Source organism: Diabrotica virgifera, chromosome 4 (genome assembly GCF_917563875.1).
Source record: "Diabrotica virgifera virgifera chromosome 4, PGI_DIABVI_V3a".
Lineage (NCBI taxonomy): Eukaryota > Metazoa > Arthropoda > Insecta > Coleoptera > Chrysomelidae > Diabrotica > Diabrotica virgifera.
Genome location: NC_065446.1, coordinates 211,930,430 through 211,958,129, shown reverse-complemented (window position 1 = coordinate 211,958,129; position 27,700 = coordinate 211,930,430). Strand labels below are relative to the sequence as shown.

Sequence of the window (27,700 nt, the reverse complement as noted above, 5' to 3'; positions counted from 1 at the left end):
CATTTTTATCTGCCATTTTTTTCGTACTGTTTTTTGTAAGGAAGCGTGTTATGTTAGGTATAAATAACAATAAAATACCTGTGAACCAGAGGCGTGCGGTCCATGGAAGCGGGGGAAGCGCCGCTTCCCTATTTATTTGTCGATATAAGAAAATATATTATTAATTAATATTTAATAATAATTTTTTTTCCATAATCGAAATAATCTACATATTACCTAGCCAATAGGCATTGAAAAATATTAAAAATTAATCGCGTACGAACGAACTCAATATGCACACAATTCAACTATTTGGTCCACTCCTGGCAGAAGCGCATCTCAAAATCGCCGCTTGTCATGCAGTTGTCCCTTTTAAAATTGGTCAGGGTTCAATGACCGCACCCACTAGTCGCGCGAATTTTGGTATGCCATGGAAGCGCTCGTTATATCGCCTTCCCGAAAGTGAGATGCTCCGACTGTTACTGCTGCTAACGGGTGCTTAGGTATTACATACATTCGCTTAAAGAATATTTCGATTTAAATTTTTTGCATAGATATTTCCTTTTACTGATCTTTTATTTGACATTTTACAGAAATCAAATGGTATTGCATTTTGTATAAGACAAATTGATGACTTTATTAATACGATAATTAAAAAAACGAGAGCAGTTTAAAAATATTTGGGATAAAAGTGAACATATGGGGTTTGAACATGAAAGAAAAATAATGAAGATTGATAATTTCGGAGACAGAGAGACAGAGAAAATAGAGGAAATAAAGAGACCTTTTGATAATATTCTACAACAAATGAATTCTAGCTTTCAAAATTTCAACGACTTAAAATTTGTAGAATTATATATAATCTTAATATTTCTAATTATAATTCATCAAAATTTCCCACAGAGGAATTTATGTCATTACGATTAAATAATGAAATTTTTTTGATATCCCAGCTTTACATTCTCAGTTAAGTATCATTTATGAAACAACTGACATGAATGATAAAGAAATACCCAGAAATCTGGGATTTCTTTATAACTACTGGTTTAAACAAGTCGCTGTGTGAAGTGGTCAAGTTGTGTGAATTAGTACTACTAACTATCCCAGCCACAAGTGCATCAGTTGAACGAAGTTTTGCAGTATTAAGATGCATTAAAAGTTTCAAATTAAGAGTTTAAAAGAAATTCGACAAGCGAAGACAGACTTTGAAAGTTAAACCTATTATCCATTGAAAAATACTGCATTCAACAATTATCAGAAGTTGATAGGAGAATATACCTCGAGTATAAATAAGTGTCATTTTAGTGAAAGTTGTGTGTTGTGGAAAATGCCTCGGAGTATATTTTTTTTTAAACAGAATTCTTCTTTAGAAAACCAAGCCTGCGCGAGGATTCAAGGCCCGAGCTAGTAATACAGATCAATGATAAGTCACTAGTCACTAGAAATAGCGGGAATAGAGTTCCTCACGCATTCACGCGTCACGGATTTAGTGTGTGAGTCCTTGTACGCAGGACGTCTCACATAATTAAGTACTTTGCTGATAGAGAGCCCCTGCGCATCAGAGTGTTATCAGGTGGAAAGTTGCTCGACCCTCGACCCTTAAGAAAATATTTTTATATCCTTATTGAATCGCTTCCCCTTTCGAAAAAGTCACCGCACGCCACTGCTGTGAACACATAAGTTACGTTATTGCTTAGGTACCAAAAGTACTACAGTCAACAGCGATCAACAAACTAAACCATATGCAGGCGATGGCTTGTCTAAAACAGGTGTCATTTAAACACAGCAACTGCTGCAGTGGAGTTGCGCCTTGGCATCACCATATCCTTGGCATAAACATAATATAATATCACAGATGTGGCGCTGCGGACAATGACAATTGCGTTCAGCAGGTGAAAACCTTGATGTACGAGTGGGAGATTTGAGATATCATTTCTGGCGAGGAGAGCTGGAGGCGTTATTCTTGCTATAGGCAAGATACGACTCAAATAAAACTAAATTTGTGTTCGATACATCCTACAAAATCAAAACAAGACTTAGGGAGTCAAACGTTATAAATGCGTATTGCATATACACCGATGGCTCCAAAATGGAAGAAGGCTCAGGATGCGGGATATACTCTAGATCATGGAACCTAAGTATACAGTGTAGGGGGCGAAAATTCCAGCGTAGTACAGACGAAACTAACTGGTACGTCCATGAGCGCAAAAGGGATAATCCGAAAAGGGATAGCTGGTAAAACTATAATAATTGGCATATTCAGCAGATAAGCGAAACAAACCCTGAAAAGGCAATGTCTCACATCAGGGTTAGTAATGGAGTGTCATGAGTCACTAGTCCAAGCTAGTAACTCATGAGACACATGACCTCGGATGGTAAAAAAATCATCCTGAAGAGGGTTAAAGGACACAATGGGAATAAAGGCTACCGCATTGCTGACCAGCTAGCAAGAAGACGACACGCCTAAGGTTTTTAGGACTTAAAGATATTTTTGGCAGGTCAACTACAACAATCAATTATTACTTAGCTCCGAAGTACAGACGGCGTCAAAAAGTTATTGTCCCGCAAAGCCACAAAACAAGGCAACTGCCAAAATTCCTTCAGAAATTTCCAGATGTTCAAATTAAAACTTTAATAACCAATTTCTAGGACGTTAAGTGTTTATAAAACGTACTGTTTGCTGTTGAACGTTTCGCGTGACTGCCTTTTCAAGGAATTAGGAAATTGAAGCCTTCGGTGGTTCGGTACTCTTATCTGAAAGTCATGTTCTCTGTTTGAACCGAATTTCGTCGATAGCATTTACATCGATTATTATACATGAAGCGGTTACGGTTTATGCACGAAATATTGTATTATATTAATTAATGATTTTGTACAGTGAATTCGACAAATAACAGTATAAATATAGGTACAAGTACAAATTAAAATTATGTGTTTGAAGGAAATATTCTATATAATAAAATAGTAAGTGTCTAGTCAATAGGACTTGTCATCACACATTTTTATCTGCCATTTTTTTCGTAGGTACTCTTTGTTGTAAACAAGCGTGTTATGTTAGGTATAAATAACAATAAAATACCTGTGAACACATAATTAAGATAAAAAAAAAATGCTAAAGAAAGCATAGCAATTTAAAAAAAATACGAAATTATTGTACAAAATGCTATAGGATAAAAAAGTTACGTTATTGCTTATGGTAGGGGAGCAAATTATGCTAAATATGCAGTCACTCGAGCGTTATGGGGACCTATTGGGATGTGAAGAGTAGGTTCTAAAACCAAAAAAAGTTAAGTAAAGTTTTCCATTTTAGTGGGCGCTTGCCATTTTTTAATTTAATTTTCCATTTGCAACAATCGTTTTTTCCGATTATAACGCCATCTATCCATAATTCGAAAAAATGTTTCGAGTAAAAGTTACTTATTTTTACGTAAGAAATCCAAATCTGCAATAAAAAATGGAGGCTCCTATTTAAGATTTTAAAGTAATCCCCCACCCCTCCTCCGTGGGGGTTCGTGTTTAGTGCCATTCGATAGATTTTTCTAAAGTACTGAATAAGTATATTTTACAGTTTTTCGATCTGATGTTCATTTCGCGAAATATCGCGGGCTTCGTATTTAAAATATTAAATTTACCCCCCACCCCTCTCCGTGGGAAGTCGTGTTAGGTATCATTCTATAGATTTTTAAAAAATATTGAGCAAATATTTTTTAGTTTTTCGATCTGTCATTCATTTCGCGAAATATTCGCTTTTTTCTTGTGAAACTTTGGGACTCATCCATTTCCTTACGCCAGGCTCAAATCGTCAGATTTTTGAAATATACACTCTTTTGCATGTACTTAACTTACCTTATCTTAATCTGACAATTTCGAGTATTTTTAAGGATAGATTTTTTTTTCGGGCCCCCTTAACGAACTCCCCTGTGTTAAGAGCCAATATATGGTAGAGGTACATCTGCAGGGTACCAGGTTTCTCCCCTTATGCTAATCTGACGCGCTCGAGTAACTGCAAAAATCCCCGCTTGGGCTCCCCTACCATTAGGTATCAAAAGTACTGCAGGCAACAGCGATCAACAAACTAAACCATATGCAGCAGATGGCTTGCCTAAAACAGGTGTCATTTAAACAACAGCAACTGCTGCAGTGGAGTTGCGCCTTGCCATCACCATATCCTTGGCTTAAAAATATAATATCACAGATGTGGCGCTGGGGACAATGACAATTGCGTTCAGCAGGTGAAAACCTTGATGTACGAGTGGGAGAATTGAGATATCATTTCTGCCGAGGAGAGCTGGAGGCGTTACTCTTGCTATAGGGAAGATACGACTCAAATAAAACTAAATTTGTGTTCGATACATCCTACAAAATCAAAACAAGACTTAGGGAGTCAAACGTTATAAATGCGTATTGCATATACACCGATGGCTCCAAAATGGAAGAAGGCTCAGGATGCGGGATATACTCTAGATCATGGAACCTAAGTATACAGTGTAGGGGGCGAAAATTCCAGCGTAGTACAGACGAAACTAACTGGTACGTCCATAGGCACAAAAGGGATAATCCGAAAAGGGATAGCTGGTAAAACCATAATAATTGGCACATTCAGCAGATAAGCGAAACAAACCCTGAATAGGCAACGTCTCACATCAGGGTTAGTAATGGAGTGTCATGAGTCACTAGTCCAAGCTAGTAACTCATGAGACACATGACCTCGGATGGTAAAAAAATCATCCTGAAGAGGGTTAAAGGACACAATGGGAATAAAGGCTACCGCATTGCTGACCAGCTAGCAAGAAGACGACACGCCTAAAGTTTTTAGGACTTAAAGATCTTTTTGGCAGGTCAACTACAACAATCAAACCGTGAAAAGATGGAAAGAAAGGCAAGGATGTAGATTTGCCAAGACAACACTACGCAACCTGGGAAGCCAGAATCAGGAAAGCACTTGGGAGTGACCAGAAAAACCTAAGCTTGGCAGCTGGTTTTTTAACCGGTCATTGTCAACTAATATATAAACAAACATCTCCACGTACTGGGACTAGTAGACACATCTCTATGCAGGAAGTGTGACTGAGACGACGAAAGTGTTCACTCATTCTAACGTTTAATGGTCTTGATGTTTCACCAAAATAAAAATGTTCGCATTATTTAAAAGGTTGCTTTATAAAATACAATTCGTTGAGCTTTATTGTTCATTGTTAGGTTTACTGTTAGATAAAATAGATCTTAATCAGTTTGTTGTTTTGAATGTTGTTGAAATGTTGAATATATTTCTTATTATTTTATGTTTTTCAGATACTCCTTTTATGTATGCTATTGTTATTTTCCTCATGTTATTTCTTGTAAATGTGATAGGATCCCGTTCTAAGTTGTTCTGTTCTATTCGGTCCATTTATGCTCGGCAGTGTATCTAGATATAAATTTTGTTTTTTGAATTTTTTTTTGAAAATAATTTACATATTTAAACTAATTTATTTCACCATCTTTATAATAATTAGTATTAATTTGTTAAATTTGAAAGCTTGAATCTTTCTTTATATGAAAAATAATATTTCTACTATTTAAAGTGCTTCTGTCGAAATCAGCATAATTTTGAAAAATTTCAATTTTTTTTGCAAACCCTGTATTGCCAAATTAGTATTAGGTAGTCGTTTTGTGATTTTTTCTACAATAAATATTCAGAGTGCACTTTTCTGCACAGTTTTATGTTAACAAAGTGGATATTTTTTCACAGTATACGATTTATGACATTAGTGTGCAGAAAAGAACTTTCCGGCACAGAAACGTCACTTTCCTGCACACTAATGTCATAAATCTTATACTGTGAGAAAATATCACAGAACTATTACATTCCACAATAAAATCATAAATATAATTATACCATGTTTAGATGAAACAGTTTTATTTAAGAGATTAGATTTGATAGAGCTTTTCAAAAAAGAACCGATTTAACTCATGTCCGAGAAATATGCAAAATTCGCTACTTTAACACATTATTTTTGAACACATTTGGTATTTTACAAATGACTACTTCATTATGAGTAAAGTTATATATTCTGTTTACATCTGTGGTTAAAGTGACTACAAATATAAAACCTGTAAGACAATTATTATACTTAATTATCGAATAGAAATCAAATTATGGATGTTACAACTGTTTTATTTTGCAATTTTATTCTTAATAAACATTTTTAATTATCAATTAACCAATAAGGATTTAGCATCCTCAACAAGATACGTCGAATGAAGTAGGTTTGGTCGAAATCCGTGACTGCATAAATATAACGTCAAAGGTGACATTATTTAATAATTATTATTTAAAATAGTTTAAATTCAAACAAATTAAGTCAGTGCATTAATTTTTTAACTGATTTCTGTGTAATTTGTGTGGGTATAAGGAAATTAAATTGATTAGTATTAATTAAATACCGTTTAAATTTTATAATTTATTATTATTATAAATCTTTGTTTGGACATTGTGATTTTTATTTTTAGCAAAAACTGTGATTGTAAAAAGTATAGTGTGTAACACGTGCAGAAAAGTACTTTCTCACTCGTTTGAATTTTCATTCTCACGTCTGCGTTTTCATTTTTAATGGTAAAATAGCGTAAAATTACGATTCTCTGTCGATCTCAAACATACGTTCTTAATAACGCGCAGAATGGCCATGATTATTCAATTAGTCTCAAAATATTTCTGTATTATTTTAAAATTTGTTTTAATCTTTTACCGGTTACCAAAGATTTATAATATTATTTATTATATTATAATATAAGCAAAAACAAAGTGACATAAATTACATTACGTCTAATATTTTCCCTGATTTAAGAGGAGAATTATAAATAAGTCCCAAAATACTTAAACCTCTTGAGAGCATTTTAGGTGCAGAGTAAGATATAAATCTGAGAGAGTAACTAAAATAATTATAAATACCGGTGTACGCAGAAATATTTTAGATATTAAATCTAGTGTAGTAACTTCAAAGAAACTCAAAACGTAAATATTGGGACTAGCTTTAGAAACACGGCGGATTAATTTAGAAAATCTTTGTACAATTTCTGAGAAACACCTGCTTTAAATGTTTGCACAGGAATTCTGGAAATCAGATTAGTTGCTTACTTTGGTTTCATTTTCTTCAGTCGAGAGAATTTTCTCGAGACATTTCATTCGAGAAATAATCGGCGGTATCTGCCGATCTGGAATAAGCGCTGGCACAGCTGATAGAAGAGTTCAGAGTTCGTGAAATATATACTTTAATGCTTTATGAATGTGTAAGATAAATTTTGAAAAATAAAAGTTGGAAATGTTATATCTAATACCGTGAAAAAGTTGCTAGTGTTATTTTTCAGCATATTAGTATTTTTAATTTTTTTTTGTAAGCGAATTTTCTGGCCCCCCAACGACCTTGAATTTTATTAAATATCTGATTTTTATGGAAATTTCAATTTACATATATTATTTGGAATAAAATATGTGCTAACTCGATCTAAGATCAGTTAAAAAAAACTTAAAATGTTGTCAATTACAAATTTATAACGATATTTAAAGTTTTATTTGTTTTTTCAGTCTCCCCAACCCCTTTGAAATGTCCCGCTTCGTGAGTCCGCGCGTGTAATTTTCACTTATGTTTGGTGCGATGCCTTACTTTGTTACTATTGCTGTTTGTAAATTAAAGATTTTTAAAATAGATAAACCAGGATCATGGGGAATAAAATCAAGATATGCTGTGAACCGCCCCATTTTTAGACAACTACCAAATATACCTGAAAATGTTTTACCGAAATACAAACAAGCGATGAAGTTTTGTGGTTGCAAGAGGATAAAAAAACAGCAAAAAAGAGCCAGGAATTTTCAGGTATTGCCGAACAGGTTGCAATAAAATTGGAGAAAATATGGAAAAAGGCTTTAATTCCAATAATTTAACATACAAGAATTATTTAGCTTTTAAAAGCCTATCATGACAAATATATTATGAAACTTATGAAACCATTTAAGAACAGGCAAAACAGTTAATTTTACAAAAATAAAATTCAATGCTTTAAGAACAATAGTAAAACTACACATTTCGATCTTGCAGTATACAAATGTGACACTCTGATTAATTGTCTTTGTAGCAAATCTCAAAAAGTGCCTCTGGATGAGCGCGAATTTCTATTGCACCAAAGAGGCCCCAAAAAATTGTGATAAACTCAATTGATAGGGAAAACAAAAACAAATATAATCAGAGAGAACAACGGTAAAGGAAGAAAGTTACCGACGCAAGGACAAAACTTTAGCTCAAATAAAAAACAGTACCAAGTTTTATGGTCAATCGATCGTGGAAGAACACATAATACTTGTGCATGGGCTAGGGTGCAAATATTTCGGACATGAATATCCGCTGTCTGGTATATCATAAAGTATCAAATCCAGCTATTGCTTGTGACGAAACAGTCGTAGTGCAAGTAATGGCGTTAAGGGTGATGTAATACGGCTGTTAGAAGATCATCTTAAAAATCCGCTTCAGTGGTTTGTATGTCTGCGACATTCAAATGATCTACCCCTTGGATATCAAAAGGAGTTTGCTAGTGACCAAATCAAAAAACGTGAGGGTCTTCAAACTTTCTCCTTTAAAAATTTTGATTCAAACGACAACTTTGAGTTACTAAAAAGAATATCACCTTACAGCACCACCTACATTCTCTAGATTTTCGAGTTACAATCTGCAAAATTTTGTTAAGAATCCTAACTTAGACCCTTTTAACATTGAGATTGAGAAATATCACTGCCACAGACAATGTGTAGAACGATGTGTCAAGCTTGTGACACAAGCTTCTCTACAGTTTGTGGAGCGTATTCGAGGGATGGATTTTATAAAAACTCGAATTGATTCCAGAAAAACTATGCCTCGCTTTAATGCTAAATCGGAAGACATCTTCGAAAAGAATGCCTTTACCATATTTTTTTGTAATATTTTTATACCTAATTTTGTACCTTGCTTTATATTTAATTTAGTATTAAAAAATTTAGGGGACGTCAGGGAGACGGATAAGTTAGGCTATTTTGATATAAAATGAATGTTTTATGCCTGGTTGCACCAACAGATCGTAAGCTCCAGCTTAGCTAAGCTCTACTTATAAATAGGGCCTCCTTGAGTATCACTTACGTTGCACCATAATTTTAGATTCTTACCTTATTATCAATTATATATATTATTATATTATGGTATTCTTATTGTAATGTATTATAATTACAATATATTAATTCTTATGATATTCTCGACTTAAGCTTAAGATCTGTTGGTGCAACCGGACATTAGTATACTTTTCTTAAGTAAAACTTTAACTTGCCTTGTGAAACCAGAACATATTTTCCGATGTTGTTCTGAAGCTATTTCCTTGTGGCATTTTTACGATTAATTATTTATATGGGAAATAAGCCACAATTAAAATGAAAAAATAATTTTATTAACGTTTCGACGCCCAAAACACTTTTGTTTATTTTAGTAATATTTTGTATTTTGACAACGGCACCCGATTTGGGCGTCGAAACGTTAATAAAATTATTTTTTCATTTTAATTGTGGCTTATTTCCCATATAAATAATTAATCATATTTTCCAATTTAAACCGAATTTGTTTATTCAAGTTCTATAAGGTATTACATTTACCCTAACCTAATTCGCATATTAATGTATTTTTTCTAATTTTTAGTTGCCGTGGGGTGTAGAAAATATTTTTTTTGTGAGCTATTACATTTTCGTTTCGAAATAAAAAAAATTTTCTTCTGTTAACATTTTTTCCAAATTTTTAGTTGTCTTAGGAGGGAGGGGGGCAGAAGATTTTTTCCAATTTCGAAAAAATTTTACCAAAATACTTTACAATAGGGAACTTGTATGTATGTATGTATGTATACACCGTTCTTAGGCGTCAACGCCCTTCGGTAGGGATCTATGGAGGAGTATCACCAAGCCGGAAGCCGTTATCCCTTCCCGTACCGCTCCTCCATAGGCCGATCAGACGCCAGTTTATTCCAGACCAAGCCGTAGACTCTATTGAGTTTTATACTACGGCGTTGGCCTTTTATAAATTTCATGACCTAGCTGAGGCTCGAACCAGCGACCGCAAATCGCAAATCCACTAAACTCGTCGATCGACTGAGCCCCAGCTAACTGGACCGTCAAGACCGACGGGGAACTTGTATAAATTTTTAAATATTAAAATTATATTAAAAAACATAAGATAACATGATCTTAAAACGCTTGCATGCAAAAAAAACAAATATTTTTAACCCATACGTTTATTACGAGGCTTTGAAAATGCTATGAAATTCAAATTTTTCTAGGAGGCGCTTGAACGTGCTTCTATTGGTCTGACGTCACGGACCACGGTCAACCGGACTAGTCGAGTCGAAAACAACGCGATTAGAGTATTACGGGAATTGTATATTACATTTTAATCGCATTTAATTGGAAATTACCAGGTATTATTTGTATTCTTGTATAGTTCTACAATCAATTGTATAGTTTCAAAGTTAAATTTATAAATCTTTAGAAATTGCTACTTTTCTAAAGGGTTTAAAACGCATAAGTACTACTACTCATGAGGGTTTTTCAAAACAAAGCGGTTAGGTTATTCTGGGGATTGTATAGTACATTTTAATCGTCTTTAATAATTGAAATGTAAGGGTAAGTTTAATTTAATTGAACTAACTTGGGCATTAAAAATATAAGATCTTAAATATTTACTTATTAATGGAAAAGATTTTGCAAATATTCTCGAAGCATTTCTTTCGCTTATGGCGAAATCATGTCCAAGAGACGTAAATGTGTGTCCTTTTTTTATCTTTTTTAGAGTTAAAAATAGATGCTTTGTTTGTGTTTCATTTCCATTAACTAAAACGTACAAAATGAAACGTATACAATTTAGGTCTGTATTGAAACTTCATCACTGTACAATTCAGAGACAAACTTTTAAATTGTTTTGCTTCCTGTTCTTTCGCATCTTCATCACAAGATACAGAATCACTTTCATTGTACCAATAGTCATCACTACCACAATATTCACTATTATCTTAAATACAGAACTTCCTGATTTACTTTTTGTATCTTCAAATAATGTTTCAATTCTTTTATAGGTGAAGTTCCTGCATCCTTATTGTGTATTTGCAATGGTGACAACTCGACTGTAACACTCCTTTGAAATTTGCACTGAACACCCTTATTGAGATACCGTTTTTGAGGTAAAGCTGGTTGGTTTAATTCAGGTCCTAATTGAACTAAGTTTGTGAAATTGGGATCACACTGTCTCTTATCATCATTGTCCTCTAGAACCGACTTAGATGTAGAAGCGGCATCTTCAAGAAGTTGTCGTTTAACCCTTTTAAGGGCTGCTTCCCTCACAGGCTGAGAAAAAGCTCGTTTTCTATCTAGTTGACAATCAAATATGTGCGGGACAACACGCTGACTTAATAATTTTGGGACCACCCATAATCTTGAATTATATATAGTTATCCATGTCTTGTTCCAACTGTAACCAATAAACAAGTCTAAGTAGGCACATTTCATGAAACGACAACTAATATTTTTTCTTGAAATAGAAAATGTCTTATTAGGTACCTAATTAGATAAATACTCACATCGAAATGATCCTCACAGAAATAAAGACCTTTGATACTTTGTGAAATATCCTTTTTATCTCGCAAGCCTGCCTTTAGCCATTTTAATCGCCGGTTTTGGTTCTGCCAGTAGAGTAAAAAAATGTTTGTTGGATATTCTGACAGTTGTGCTTTGGCATTACGCACTAAATAGTACTTATATTAGGCAGATTTGTTTTCAACTTTGATAAAATATATTATACACTAAATACAATAATATAAACACCGAGCAATCAACACAGTTATTAGACACGCACAACTAGCAATGGCAAAATGCATTACATGCAATAGATCACCGAACTGGCGAACGGGAAGAGTGGTTGGTGACGTCAGATCCCAGCTCGCGCTTTTAAAGTTTTTTTTTTTTTTTTTTTTTCTCTGATTCTGGCTTTGGTTTAGAACTAGAACCTTTAGCCACGTAATTGTATAACTTATCACTAAGTCAGGGGAGTAATGTGTAGTGTGTGTGTTGAGTAAGTGTCTTGTTACTTTGCAAAGTCGACGTCATTGTCTTTGCAAAGAGACGCTAATTGTTTCCGAACGTCTGCGGTCCCTCCGGTGAGTACCGATCCCACGCTTTTAAAGTTGTTTGAAACGGAAATTTTGGGCGCGGAACTTTGATCAGTTGTACGTATACCATTCATTGTTAAGACGTAATGTTTTGAAGATAACATTTTTAAACATAAATTAACAATTTTATGCAAAAATATTTTTATGTGCAAGTTCACTATTGAATTTGCAACTTTTGTGAGGTATTACTTTTCCATCGCAAAAAAAATTTTTTTTCGCCTTTTTCGATGCACCCTAATGTTGAAGCTTGAAATATCAAGAATTTATAGTAAATGGTTGTGAAGACGCTAAAAAAAACTTAAATCTTTGAGGGAACTACAAACAACACAACAAAATTTCAGCTAATAGGCGTGTTAATAAAAAATAAATTATTATTACAACATACTTATCATTACACATTTGCACGAAGTATTCTGATATAAAATAACAGGGAAGTAAAACCAAAACCAAATGAAAGTTTAATTTAGTTCAACTGCTGAAGCAGTTGTGGGATTTCATAGCTGTTCAAGTTTGCTAAAAAACTCAGCCCAAATCTTCGGAATGGATCGATTAGAAAGAAACGGACCAAGCTGCGAAAATATGTAGAAAAATATTCGACAAATATTCGAAACTAAAAAGATAGAAAATAATTAGCTCTCATTCCTCATCTCTCTTCCTGGTTCAGTACATTTAAAACTTCAATTTGGCAAAAAAAGATTGTTTTGGAAAAATAATGAAAGATTTTTTATTTTTTAATTCGCTTGTATTGGTTCCAATGATCTTTTGAAAGATTTCATAAAAAATAGTCGGAGTATCTAATATTTTTTTTATAATTTTTTCTAGTTTTAGGTTTCCCTTAGAGCGTTTTTTTTCAGTAATTATCAGTTTTTCGGCAGCTGAATGTTACTACTTTGTTTTTTAATTTAAATAGCATAAAACGAGCTAAAACGAAAAAGGAGTACCAAAAAGAAAACTAATACATACAATAAACGTTATCATTTTCTTTTTAAAAAATGTTGGTGCTATCTATTCTTGTTCAGAACTACAAAGCAACTATAAGAGTATGACTCTTTGCCGGTATACTAAAAAATAATAAAAATACTATACCTGTGCATAAGCTCCGTAAGCTCCAAACTGGTTGAACACAAATGGATTAAGGAGATTCATATTTCCAGCCATCTGCTGCATACGTCGGAGTTGGCGCTCTTTTTCTGTATCGGCGAACTTTACTACTAAGCTAGATGACGCTCCCTGAAACAAAAAAATAAGAGTTATTTAAAAAAAAAAATACGAACAAATGGATAATGTTTGCTGAATATTATGGAGATGTGAGGAAAATGATTTATGTTCCAGAGCTAGTAGTAAGCCTATATTTAAATACCTATCTAAGTTAATATTTGTTAAAATATTTGAATAAATTTCTGCAAGAAAGGACCCCGCAGAAACCTTATGGAAAATGGCTCTCTGTCAAATGCTCTGAAACTTTGGGTTCTGGTAGTCCTTGATGTGTAGAACAAAACACTCAATTGGCGCATAGCTCCAAAAAATCATGGTTTTAAGATATAAACCTCTGAAGTTATAGGTACAATGAGGACGCTTGAGTTGGAATAAATTCATTTTCTCTAGAATGGGCGACTCTGGAGATAAATTACAAATCAGGTCGATTTTTATTTTTAAATTGTAATTTTTTGGCATATATATCATACTACTGACGTCATCCATCTGGGCATGATGGCGCAATCGATGATTTTTTTAAATAAGATTAGGGGTCGTGTGATAGCTCATTTAAAAGGTTATTAAATTCTCTATTCAATAATATAAATATTAACAATATTATTTATACAGGGTGCCCAAATTTTTTTTTTAATTAAATTAATTGAGACAAAAAGAAGAATGTATATAATTTATTTAATTAGAAATAAATTTTACTGTTGCCCGAAACAGGAAAAAATGTTTATTTGATAAAGAAATATTGTTTTTCGCCTAAATTCAATGTTAAAGCTGCCACCCACCTGCCTCTTAGCAGTTTGAACATTGAGTTTAAGCGAAAGGGAACGTGCGATAGCTTATTTGAAAGGTTATTTAATTCTCTATTCAATAATATAAACATTAACATAATTATTTATACAGGGTGCCCCAAAATTTTTTTTGAATTAAATTAATCGAGACAAAAAGAAGAATGTATATAATTTATTTAATTCGAAATACATTTTACTGCTGTCAGAAAACAGAAAAAATGGTAATTTGAAAAATTAACATTGCTTTTCGCTTAAATTAAATGTTCAAACTGCTAAGAGGCAGATGGGTGGCAGCTTTAATATTGAATTTAAGCGAAAAACAATATTAGTTTATCAAATAATCATTTTTTTTCGTTTTCGGACAACAGTAAAATGTATTTTGAATTAAATAAATTATATACTGTTATGCTCTATTTTATCTCTTTTATTAGATTGATTAGCAAATTCTTAATTTAATTAATTACTCAATTAATTTAATTACTGCCTATGTAAAACAAAACCAAATTCAAATTAAATTTTCTAATAAATTTTATTCTCAGGGCTAATTTTGTATTCGATGCAATACCTTTGATTTGTTTCTTATAGTATCTCTAGTTGCTTACTCCTTCTTAGATAAAACAGAGAAATTAAACACATTCAATATCATATAAATGTAATCTATTATTTATTTATCCAATATGCCGTATAAATAAGATTTAAAAAAAATACAAAAATCTAAATTTGTTGCAACAATTTCTTACTTAATGAATCAAGCTTTAATTCTGATGTCTCCTTGTTTTAACAAAAAAAGTTATTTAAATAAATTATTATTTATTCATAATAAATTTAATTAATTTTACTTTTCTCCTTTTGAATTGATCACCTATAAGTTGGAGTGACTAACTGAGTTATAGAACTGTTCAATACAAAAAATTAAGCATACATAATATATGGTATGGATATAAACAAGCTCTCTCCGTTTCGACAATTGATTTGACTAACCTTTTTGTTTCTTCACTCCTTCTTTTCCCAGATTGCCTCGTCCTTGATTCTCCCACACGTACTCTTTGGATGTTGCGAAAAGGTCCCTCTCGTCCAAACTGCTTCAAAAACAAACAAAACCAGGACTCGCTCGAATTCTCAATATCTTGTGCAAATGGATACCAATCAGCTACACGTTCTAGACAGAACAAAGGAATCTTCCTCGGACACAGGAAAATTTTACTTCTCAACCGGTCAACAATTTCGTTTCAACTTGATTCTGCTCCCAAAGGCCGATTTCACCACTTTACACTGACTTCTCACTTTTCAAAAACTGAACTGCTCTCTCCCGATATTAATCACACAGTGACTATCTTTTCCCTTTCAAATTCAGACTCCACATTCTCATCCCTTCCATCGATCTTTCTCTACGAATCAAAAACAACCTCTCTACCCAAAACATTCATACTTTCCTTTCCTAAGAAACCAACTTAATTTGTACCCAACTTTCCATTTTGTTAAAATTCTAAGAGACATAAAATTACTATCGTTTTTTCAAAGAACTAAACAAAAAGCCTTACATTCTAAATTTAATAAAATTTGTTTATCGTTTAAACCTTCTACGAATTATTTACAAAAATCCTATTGACGTCCACAAAACGAAATAACACGCACTTTCCAATATTTTCTAATCATTGTCTGTAAATCTTTAAAAAAAAACCATTAACGAAAACCACATTAACGATTTCAGCTTCCCCGAAACAGCACTGTTTATTAACTAAATTAGACTCTATACAATTTTTGGTAATATATAGAGTGAAGAAAATCTATGATCTCGTGGTCTCTGATATAAATTTATTTTCTGAATTTTTCCAAAAAAACAATTCTACAATAATTCATTCTTCTTTTTGTCTCATTTAATTTAATTAAAAAAAATTTTTGGGCACCCTGTATAAATAAGTATGTTAATGTTTATGTTACTGAATACAGAATTAAATATCCTTTCAAATAAGCTATCACACGGCCCCTATTCTTATTAAAAAAATCATCGATTGCGCCATCACGCCCAGATGGATGACGTCACTAGTATGATATATATGCCAAAAAATTGTAATTTAAAAATAAAATCGACCTGATTTGTAACTTATCTCCAGAGTCGCCCATTTTCGAGAAAAAAATGAATTTATTCCAACTCGAACGTCCTCACTGTACCTATAATTTCAGAAGCTTATATCTTAAAACCATGATTTTTTGGAGCTATGCGCCCATTGAATCTTTTGTTCTACACATCAAGGACTACCAAAACCCAAAGTTTCAGAGCATTTGACAGATAGCCATTTCCCATAAGGTTTCTGCGGCGTCCTTTATTCCAGTGTTGCTTCGTCATTGGTAGCAAAATAATTTCTACTTTCATAAATCTTACCGAGTAACTTTCCCTAGCAGATTCCCCAGAAATCCCGGGTATAATGCATCCAAAAGATGTTGGGTTTTACCTACCTACTTATAGAAATTTCTAAGTTCTCCCCCGCTAACCCCCTGGGCTTGGCTAGGCATTTCAATAATAATTTTTAAGTAGTCAGTTTTCACTTGCAAGCCAGCGTAGCTGAACACCGTCTTGGTTAGTTTAGAGTTTTGGATGAAAAACTCACGCGTATTTGTATTAAAAAGTATCATTTTAATATTCGACTAGTCAGGTCGACGCATTTTTCGTTTAGAGTTTTCAACTCTCCTTTGTGTTATTTAATTATTGCGTGTCTAGCTTATAGTTACCACGTCATGTTAAAAGCTACACTTTTCGCAAACTATTATTATTAAGCAAGTTTATTAATACTAAAGAAAACATCCCTGGTTCATGTTCTAATTAGTGACATATAAACTGTAACATTGCTCTCGTGTGGTGTGTCGCGGACTAGTGTAAATTGGATATTAAATTTGCGGTTTAAATATAAGAGGCAAGCGGCAAGCTGAGTTATGTCCTTAAGTCATAACTGCTTATACTCCATCTAATTTACTTACCGTTGCACGTCATCCGTGTCATAGCCCGTGACGACACATGATACCAACACGAAATCTTTAGGCTGTAGGTGTGTTCTTTTTTAGAATCACTTTGCCGAGTACACTGGCATTACAGCCACTGGACATATTTTATTATATACGCGTAGAAATAATATTTAAAGATTTCTATTAATGTTAACTTAAATAAATACACAATATTATGTTTCATTTAATTTGTATAAATGGATTATAAAGCGTTTGTATGAAGCACATTTGTTCGGAATACACTGTAACTATAATCGAACGAAGGTGATAATTTGGCATAAATTGGTTACATTTATTTGACAGTTGCGGTGATGACACTTCATATTTGTTTATATTCTATACTATAAGTATTTAACTGTTTTTATTATGTACTTTAATGTAAGATTATAACTTAATTCTTGTTTTCTATTTCTATAAGTTTTATTTATTTACATTGACTATTAATTTGTTTTGCTGTATAATCCACTTCCGCAAAAATTGTGTGATGTATTTGATTTAAAATAAATTCAAGAATTTTTTGTAATTGGGCAACGATGTCAACTTAGATCTCTAACGTAGATAATGACGTGCAACGGTAAGTAAATTAGACGGAGTGTATGTGTCTCAAAATAAAAGTCATATGGAAGTAGAGGTCATCCTCTAACAAGATGGGCTGATGACTTAAAACGGATCGACAAAAATTAAAAAAAAAACTTTACGCTAAATTTTTTGACCAGATCGTAATTTAGTTATATAACAAAATTAGTAAGTAAATTTCAGACTTTTTAATGCTTGTATTCTGTATTTCCCAATTATTATATTACTTAAGGGGATGAGTACGTATTTTCGGCTGCAATGCTATTCAAATGGGGATTCATTTTTCTCGAATCCTGAGAAAACTAATAAGTATTTTTGAAAAAGTTAAATGCAGAATGAAAGACTACGTTATTAGCGAGGGCCGAAAGTCCCTGAGAACTTCTATTATGTTTATTTTAATAAATTACAGGGGTGAAAAACTAAGAGAAAATTAAGTGTGATTTTTAGTTTCAAATATCTCATTCAAAATAAACATTTTATTTATTCTAAGGGACCTTCGGCCCTCGCTAATAATTTAGTCTATCATTGTGCGTTTAAATTTTTCAAAAATATGTATTGGTTTTTTCAGGATACGAAAAAATTAACACAATGTCCGTGGTAATATTTTTCAAATCTATCTTTGTCGTTCAACGCACTCAGTCGAATAGGATATTGTCAGCATATTGTCAGTCAGACAGTGACAATCATGCAGTGACAATTTTAAATATTTGACATGGCATCGGGAATATTTTGAGTTGTTGATTAAATAACATTAATATATAGTGTATTTGATAAATAATTGATTTTTAATAACACTCTGTATATGTCGCAATTAATGACTGCATATTTGGATTAAGACTTGCACTGAGAACCGGGCATCTGTCGTACCTTCCGTATTGATCAAGCCGAACTGGTTGGGAGAAATTTGACTCTCACACCGTTTTTTAGGAACAGTTTTAGGAGATATCTTTTGGAGCTTTTCGCATGGTATTCTTTACATTCTTTAGATCCTGATTTCTTCAGAAGTGCAACAAACTAGCAAACTAGCAAAAATTTCAGCTACTGTGTTGGTGTTTCTCCAGAGTTGTATATCGGATTACTGTTATCGCATCGTTGCCGATTAAGTCAAGTAGTTTTGCTTGTATATTATAAGGGCCTGCTACTTCATAGTTCTTCAGATATGTTGTTTCAGAATGAACTTCCTGCTGCAATATTCTTGACCCCTCATTTTCCTCCTCTTTTAGTTAAAAGGTGTTATCGGTTTGGTCTTCACACAATTTTTTTAGCTATTCTTTCCATTAGCTTATACATACTACTCTGTTTGTTGATGATGATCTTTATGTTGTTCTGAAGCTATTTTTTTGTGGCATTTTTTTAATTAACTAGTTTTGATGGAAAATAAGCCACAATTTTACTAAAAAAACGAGTTTATTAACGTTTCGACGTTTATTAACGTTCGAATATTAATGAATTAAACTAAAATATTTTTGCTGAGTAAAAAATGCTTCAAATTGACGTATTTAATCTGACTCATTTATATCGAGAATTCAGACATATACATATTATACATTTTAAAGTAGAAGACTTTAAAATGATATTGCCAATATTTATCCAATATTTATGATAGACCTAATACTCACTATGTCGGGATAAGTATCACGAGGTTTTTTCCTGGTTTTCCCTCGTGATTTACTATGGAATCTCTAACGCGAGAATTTTACTGTCACCGTTGCAAGTGGTTGTCTTTTTAAAGACAGATCACATGTTAGAATTTTTTGTGACGGATATTCTTGAGTTGGGGTTGATTTCATGTAATCGAATTAACTATCTTTCAGTAAAGTCGTCCCAGGAACGCAACTCATAAACATTGGCAATATCATTTTAAAGTCTTCTACTTTAAAATGTATAATATATGTCTGAATTTCCGATATAAATCAGTCAGAGTAAATAAACTATTAGAAAAATTTTGTACTAAGCAACAATATTTTTGTTTAATTCATAAATAGTTTTTGTATTTTGACAACGGCATCCGATTTTGACGCCGAAACTCATTTTTTTTAGTAAAATTGTGGCTTATTCCCCATCAAAACTAGCTAATTATTAGATGATCTTTCTGTCAGAGTCAGTTAGTTGTCCTTTCTGTCTTCGGCTTAGTTTACCTGTCAGCTTTTTAACTTTCTTGTGTACATTTTAACTATCATGTTTTAACTGTAGGGTACCAATTTGGTTACATCTTTCCATTCATTATTTTCACTTGAAAAATTCTCTTATCTTCACATTCATACCCTTGAAAAATATTCCAAAACAATGTGGATATAGGTTATATTTAAATAAAAATCGGTAGGGTCTAGGAGATATAAATTATTAAAGAATACAGCTATAACAAGATTATTCGAGAAACAAATACAAAATAACACACTATCAAAGTCGTTACCAAACAAAGTGTTGTACATCAACTATAGTTTCAGAATACGTAAATGGAATTTGCACATCTAGGTTATATTCTCTGATAAAATGGACCTCATCTATTTTGTTAGAGTTAAATGGTAAGCTTTTTTTGGAAGATCATTCTAACTATCCCTATTTTCCATTAACATCGTTTACAAACGTAATGAATAAGCATTTAATACATTTCAATCATGACATTATTAAATTCTAAAAATGTGCAATATGTGAATAGACATCGTATGCATTGAAAAGCTAAATTCTGATTATTTAGGTAACAGCTGTTTTACCGTACGTCATCCTTGGAATAGCTTGTACTTTCTACCCATTTCCAGGATGATAAAGTAGACAAACTACAATATTTCCCATTTTTATTCTGAACCTCTCGCCACATACACCAAACACAATCTAAAATCTTCGACAAAGACCCTCTTTCCACCGTTTGGAGTTCTCTCGCTCTACCACTCACAGAAATCTATTAGAAATCGTTAAATCCCGGCTCGTCGGTTGAAGAGCTCCATCCAATTCCACATGTCTTCTCGCAGGATCTGGACGTGGACGAGGACGCCGAAGAGGAGCGACATTCTGTTATTGAATGCCTCGGGACATCATCCCTTACTGCTCCCCTTTATCCCTGAGTTTGGCAAAGAGCAGGAACGGATTTATTGGGATTGTTTTTCAGAAAAATTATACAAAATCAAATAAAAAACAGAATAGATTTTACACTAACATATGATAAAAAAATTATCCCAAGTATAGAACATTATAAAATGATTTATTTAATCAAAAAGTATTGTTAACATCGCGTTTTTGAAGGCAATGGCAAAACACGAATTAGTCTTGTTCAGTACACGTAGTTTCTCTATACTTTTTTGCTTTACGCTGGCTCATAATTGACAGATTCAGAGATACACATAATATGTATAATATGCAGAAAAGCTGTCCACACTAAAAAAAATATCTAATCCAATCCAACCAATAATCTGCTACCAATGTCATATAACGTAAGTGTGTTTTTGAAAAACTATCACTTCATCTAAAGGGAATGGAAATCTTCATGACACTCTGACTTCTTGAGATATTACGGTCCAACTTAACAAAAGACAAAAGTAATGCATCAAGTAGGTTGTGCCGATAGTAGATTACACAGGCCAAAAAAAAAATTTTTTATAAAACTTTTCTTACAAATTTATGTGAATCATATGTGTTTTTTGGCTCTAAAAAAGAATCTGAAATTAGATTTTACGTATCACCCATAGTTTTCCCACAATATGACACTTATTTATTATACATTTTAATAATGAAAAAAGACAAAATAGCGAAATATATTAAAATTATACATTATTAGAATAAAAACTTTTATCTCACTCTTATTTTGTAATAGTATCGGTCTGTGCAATCATTTCAGGAGTCAATGCTTTTGTATTTTCTATCTCTTTTTTATCTAAAACTTCTTAAGTAGCTTTTTCTCCCATGCGAGGCAGTCTGTTGTTCCCAATGAAGTGACCAACAGTAATCACCCATCACATTGGTGTTCCAACGTCCCTGGTATCGTTTCTCCATCACCTTATATCACCCAGATTTTCAGGGAAAAAGTAAAGATGGTTATGCAAAAGGTGGATTTTGAGGCTCATTTGACACCCCAAATCTTAAATCGTATCTAATAGATATCTTAAAAAACTTATCTAATAAATTAGCTAATATAAGGTCGTAGTTAGGGTCTTTCACATTACCTAAAAACTTGGTTACAACTTTTTTGAATGCAATACAAGCTTCTTTTTCCTTAGTAGTCATCTTGGTTTCAAAGGTAATTATGCAATTTTTAAAGTTAAATTGTGAAAGAATGGTGGGTGATACAGCATTTTTAATATGCTTTTCGGACTCAGCACACTAAAATACATAAGATACAGGTAATCTTATCAAAAAAGTTTTTTCATCGTTGGCCTGTGTTATGGATAAAATCGCATGACAACACCATCTGTCAAATATTGTTGTTTGTAAACAGACTTAAGATTTGTGAAATAATGTCGCAAGTAGAAAAAAGAAAATTGATGGAATATTTGTATAGAAAGGGTGCCACACGTTAAAAAATTAGTGCAATTGACTGAACTAAGAAAAAATGCAGTGTATGAGAAAATAAAAAGAATAAAAAATGGCATAGATATCAGACATAGAACAGTTTCGGGTAGACCGCGTAAGATTGGCGGAAACAATTTAAATGCTTTAGTGGCTTTAGGACGACAAAATCCGCGCCTAGGGTTTCGAAAATTAGCGAACAGATTTGGAAATAAACAAAGAAAAAAAGTGTGCCCAGAAACTTCCGCATGTCACTGAAAAAGCAAGGCTACATATCAAGAAATCCCTAAAATGACACCTCTGCAAAGGCAACGAAGAATAGATTTTTGTCAACGTTTCCGAGAAGATAATTTTAATAATGTCTCTATATCTGATGAAAGTTGTTTCCAGCTTGGTGCAAATCGTCTAAAAGTCCTATCAAGGGAAAATGTTACCGTTCAAATATCCAAATTTTCCACTAAAATAATGGTTTGGGGAGCAATATCTCAGCGTGGTGCTACACCTCTCTGTATAGTTAATTGTACTGTTGATAGTGCGAAATATTGTGACATCCTAAATGGTTTTCTTCTTGAAACGGCTCATGTTTTATAACCAGAGGGGCGGCGTTTTTAGCAAGATAATGCAAGATGCCATACTTATGCTTACATTCAAGCTTGGATGCAAGAACACGAATTGGCAACAATTCCGTGGCCAGCAGCATCTCCAGATCTTAGCCCCATTGAAAACATATGGGGACTGATGAAGATTGAAGTGGAACGAGCAGCGCCGCGAGATAAAGAAGGTTTTATTCGGTCAGTTTTACAGGACTGGAACACCATTACTGAAAGTTATGGCCTTGACCTAGTTTCGGGTGTATCTAAACGCTTAGTTAGGTGTTTAGATTTAAATGGAGGTTGTATAAGTAAATAAAATGTATAAGTGGAAATGAGATGTGATAGAAATAAATACCGTAAAATTATAATTCTGTTATCTTCTTTCCGCATACTTTCTAGACGGACTATAGGTACATATTCTAGTTTTTAAAAAGATATATGTATTTCTACAGTTTATATACAGTGTATCAATTTGAAACACTACCACCCTCCATAATTTGGTTCCAATAGGAAATCTAGAAATATGCAAAAACATGTCAAATTAACTTGTACATTTTGTAGACCACTTTTCAACTACATTAAGTCAACCCTCTGCGGGTGCCAACATGACCCCCAAAGCCTATAATGGAAAGAGGGGTTGAGTGATAACTCATTTTAAAGTCGTTAAATACCAAAGACATTTATTTTTTTTAGTACTTTTTGAAAAATCAACTGAACCGTAAAGATAGGTATTAAGTATCGAGTTCAGAACTCCAAAATTTATTTTGGAATATTGAATTCCAAATTGATTTTTTTTAGAGTATTGAAGTATTTTGAGTATCTTTTGGAACATTTTTGGAAAGGCCAAGTAAACCTGTAAAGATGTTAACTATCGAGTTCAGAATTCCAAAACTTCTTTGGAGTATTTGGTCCAAGAATGTTGGTGCAAAGTACTGAAAAGAAATATGTGTAATAATAAATATGTGTAATAATATTATGTGTAATAATAAAAGTGGTCTATTTGAAAAGGTGGTTGAACGACCTTTAAAATGAGTTATCATTCAACCGCCTTTCCATTAAAGAATTTGGGGGTTGTGTCCACCCCCGCTAAAGGGTTGATGTAATTTAGTTGAAATTTGACGTGTTTCTGCATATTTTCAGATTTTCTATAGGGACCAAATTATAGAAGGTGATACCTTTTCAAATTGAAATTTTTCAAATCTGAAAAACTTGTAATTTATAATAACATGGTATTCAATGCTATGATCTCAAATCGAACGACACAGGTACCTTTTATATCAGCAAGACACAGTCACATTACTTTGTAATGAGAGACGGGAACAAGTTTTCACCGAATTTACCCATTTAGTGGAACCAGTTTTTATTCGACTAAGTTTTGTCCTTCAGTTTAGAGCTAGAACCATAACATTGAGGAAAAGATAAAACTATCTGCGAAAAAAAGTATACCAAATTATGAGCAACATTGATATTGCAACCTATGCCAATGTTGAAGCGAACGGACTATGTTGCAATGAAATATCGAAAGTGTAAGGTATTACCTCAAGAGTGTTTCAAAAAGACATAATATATTGGTCTTATCATGACCATCCTAAATGGCATCCTTGCCTTTAAAGGCAAAAACTTTTAACCAATATGTATTGGCGGTTCTGATATATCGAACTCAATCATGGGATTTTAACAGCAACATAGTCTACAAACTTAAGTGACTCAAAGCGCTATGGAATGGGGAATGGTCAACATTAATCTCACAGATACAGAAGAATTAAACAGCGGTCAAAGGTGGCAGATGTAGTCCAAAAGATTGTCATGTTGAAATAGAACTGAGCAAGATAGATAGAAAGCATAGGAGAAAACCGTTGGACGGAATAAGAGAAATAGAGCCAGAGCTCAAACCAGGGCTTATATCGAGCCAATGACTGATCATGAATGGATGCAATTACAACGAAAAAAAAATTAGAGAACATACCCAAGGAAGGCTTGCATACGACAATGGACGGAATAGCTGTTTTTGGTAATGATGATGAGAACCCTATTCGGTGTATAAAACGTCATATTAATAACATTTAACGCACGGTACAATCCACTAAATTTTTTATAACTTTGCTCTACGGATCCGAGGCCTGGACATTGAAGCAATTAGAGATTAGGTAATTGGGCATTGGCGTTATCGAAGAATGCTACGAATATCATGGGTAGACAAGATTAGCAATATTGAAGTTCTTTATAGGGTTAATAGGAGAGAAGAAATTAAGAGGCAGAGAATTAAGAGGTGAAAGCTCGAATATTTCGGTCAAAAAGTAAGATGACCTCGTTAAAATCTCGTTAAAGTCTCGTTTGATTATAGAGGGCAAAATAAAAAGTAAAAGAGATGTAGGGAGAAGACAAATCTGCTGGTTACCAAATCTAAAGGAATGGTTTAGTCTAAGCTCTAACAAACTATTTAGAGCTGCTGTAAGTAAAATAACTTTCGGTAAAAGATGGAACTAAGAAGAAAACAATCCAGTGGCCTAGAGGTTCTGTATAATTGCAAAAAAAAAACGGAGTAAAAAAAGAAAAAATCAGAAATTGTGAGATACAACTGGCAAGAATGGTCATCATTATCATCATCACTGGTGCATCAAGGGTACGGTTAAGTTGTATGGTAAAATTTAGAGATTTTACCGAACATGTTATTTAGTATTAAAACTCCCGTGTCAGGCCAATAGGATCCCATTATACCAAACCTACGTTAGAGCGGTGATGTTGTATGCCGTCACGCCAGAGATCAACTGGAAGAATCTGATAAGAACATAAATCAACGGCGCCTGTATGCTACAGGCATTTCTGAGGTTACAGCTTTCAACAATGCACTTGCTCTGACCTCCAAGTTTTGGTCCAAATACAGGGTGTCCAGAAACTCTACCGACAAACGAAGACAGGAGATTCCTCAGATAATTTTAAGATAATTTAACCCAATTCACCTAGTCCGACAATGCTTCCTAAGCGAGCTAGAGCTCTTTGAAGATGGCGTCATGTAATTAGTTTTTCTTAAATACCTTCAGAACACTTGTATTTAGAAAAACAAAAATTGGTGTGCGTACTTACTTTTCAGAAATGAATCGATTCCATCCATTGCGAATTTCTAGTACCGGTCATAGGCGTCCGTTTTGGGTAGGGCAACGGTTATTTTATCGCGTAACTTTTTTGTCTTTAATTTTTAAGCATTTTTGACTCTTAATTATTAAATCGTGAGGTATTCTAGTACTAAAAGGTACTCCTACTTTAAGTCGATAGGATACACGGTTTTCTAGAAAAATCGATTTGAAAATTTTTTTATTATTTGAATGTCAAAAAAAAAAGATTCAAAAAAACACTATTTAGAAAGATGAAAACTGGTACATTTACTTATTTTCCAGAGATTAATCGATTTCATTAATGGCGAATTTCTAGTACCAGTCATAGGCGTCCGTTTTGAGAAGGTCAACAGTTATTTTATACCATAATTTTATTGTCTTTAATTTTTTAGTATTTTTGACACTAGATTATTCAGTCATGAGATATTCGAGTACTAAAAGTTACTCTTGCTTTAAGTTGGTAATATATATCGTTTTTTTTATTTTTTTCAATTTTTTTTCAAATTTCCAAAACTAAAAAATTTCAAATCGATTTTTCTAGAAAACGGTGCCCCAATTTAATAATCCAGTATCAAAATGCTTAAAAGTTGAAGACAAAAAAGCTATGCGATAAAATAACTGTTGCCCTACCCAAAACGGACGCCTATGACCGGTACTAGAAATTCGCAATGGATGGAATCGATTCATTACTGGAAAGTAAACAAGTATACAAATTTTCGTTTTTCTAAATAGAAGCGTTCTGGAGGTATTTGAGAAAAAATAATTACATGGCGCCATCTTCAAAGAGCTCTAGCCCCCTTAAGAAGCATTTTCGGACTAGGTGAATTGGATTAAATTGTCTTAAAATTATTTGAGGATTCTCCTGTCTTCGTTTGTCGGTAGAGTTTCTGGACACCCTGTATACATAAATTACCTGATAAAAGATGCGAAATTATAAATGAGATAAAAACTAGAAAGGTGGAATACTTGGGGCACATTATGAGGGTTGAAAAGTACGAACTTTTAAGAAATATCATGCAGAGCAAAATTAAAGGCAAAATAAGTGTTGGAAGACGAAAAATATCGTGGCTTCGAAATGTACGTGAATGGTTCGGGTGTAGTTCGATTGAACTTTTTAGGCGCGCTGCTAACAAAGTCGCAGTGGCCATGATGATTTCCAATCTCCGCTAGGAGTGGCAAGTGAAGAAGAAGAAGACCTGAGAAAACAAGATTATACATCTTACAGCCTTATCATACAAGGAAAAGTGGAGGGAAAGAGATGGATTGGTCGAAAGAAACTTTCATGGCTGCGTAATATTAGACAATGGTGTGGCTCCACAGTAGAAGAATTATTTCGCGGAGCAGTCGATAGAGAAAGGTTTCAGAAAATTGTAAACATTATGACGGCCAACGTCTGAATACAAACACGGCACCTAAAGAAGAAGAAGATACATCTTACCAGATTTTTGAAGTTATACTTCTTTAGGCGCGATTGAGATTGAGGGTGAATTTATATTGATCTGCGCGCATACGCACACCAACAGTATGGTATTAGTCGTTATACGGGCTCTGATTAGGTGTTGAAATGATCTGTCAATAATAAATAATTGTTCAATATGAAGGTAAACAAATGTATAATATATTAGTTTTATTGTTGTGAGGACAGAAACAAAAAAGTTTATAATTGTAGTGACATTTAAATAGTTTTTAAAAGCAACAGGTACGTAATAATTGTAAATGTATCATAGGTACCTACCTATTT

General features: G+C 33.2%; 1 protein-coding gene across 1 annotated transcript in view; it reads right to left on the bottom strand.

The window, feature by feature from the left end:
* Window positions 1-27,700, bottom strand: part of LOC114346825 (CUGBP Elav-like family member 4) — a 686,200-nt gene that overhangs the window by 91,828 nt on the left and 566,672 nt on the right. Inside the window, exon 5 of the mRNA XM_028297581.2 lies at window positions 13,267-13,410. Coding sequence (XP_028153382.1) covers window positions 13,267-13,410 — 144 coding nt within the window. The remainder of the gene's footprint in view (window positions 1-13,266; window positions 13,411-27,700) is intronic.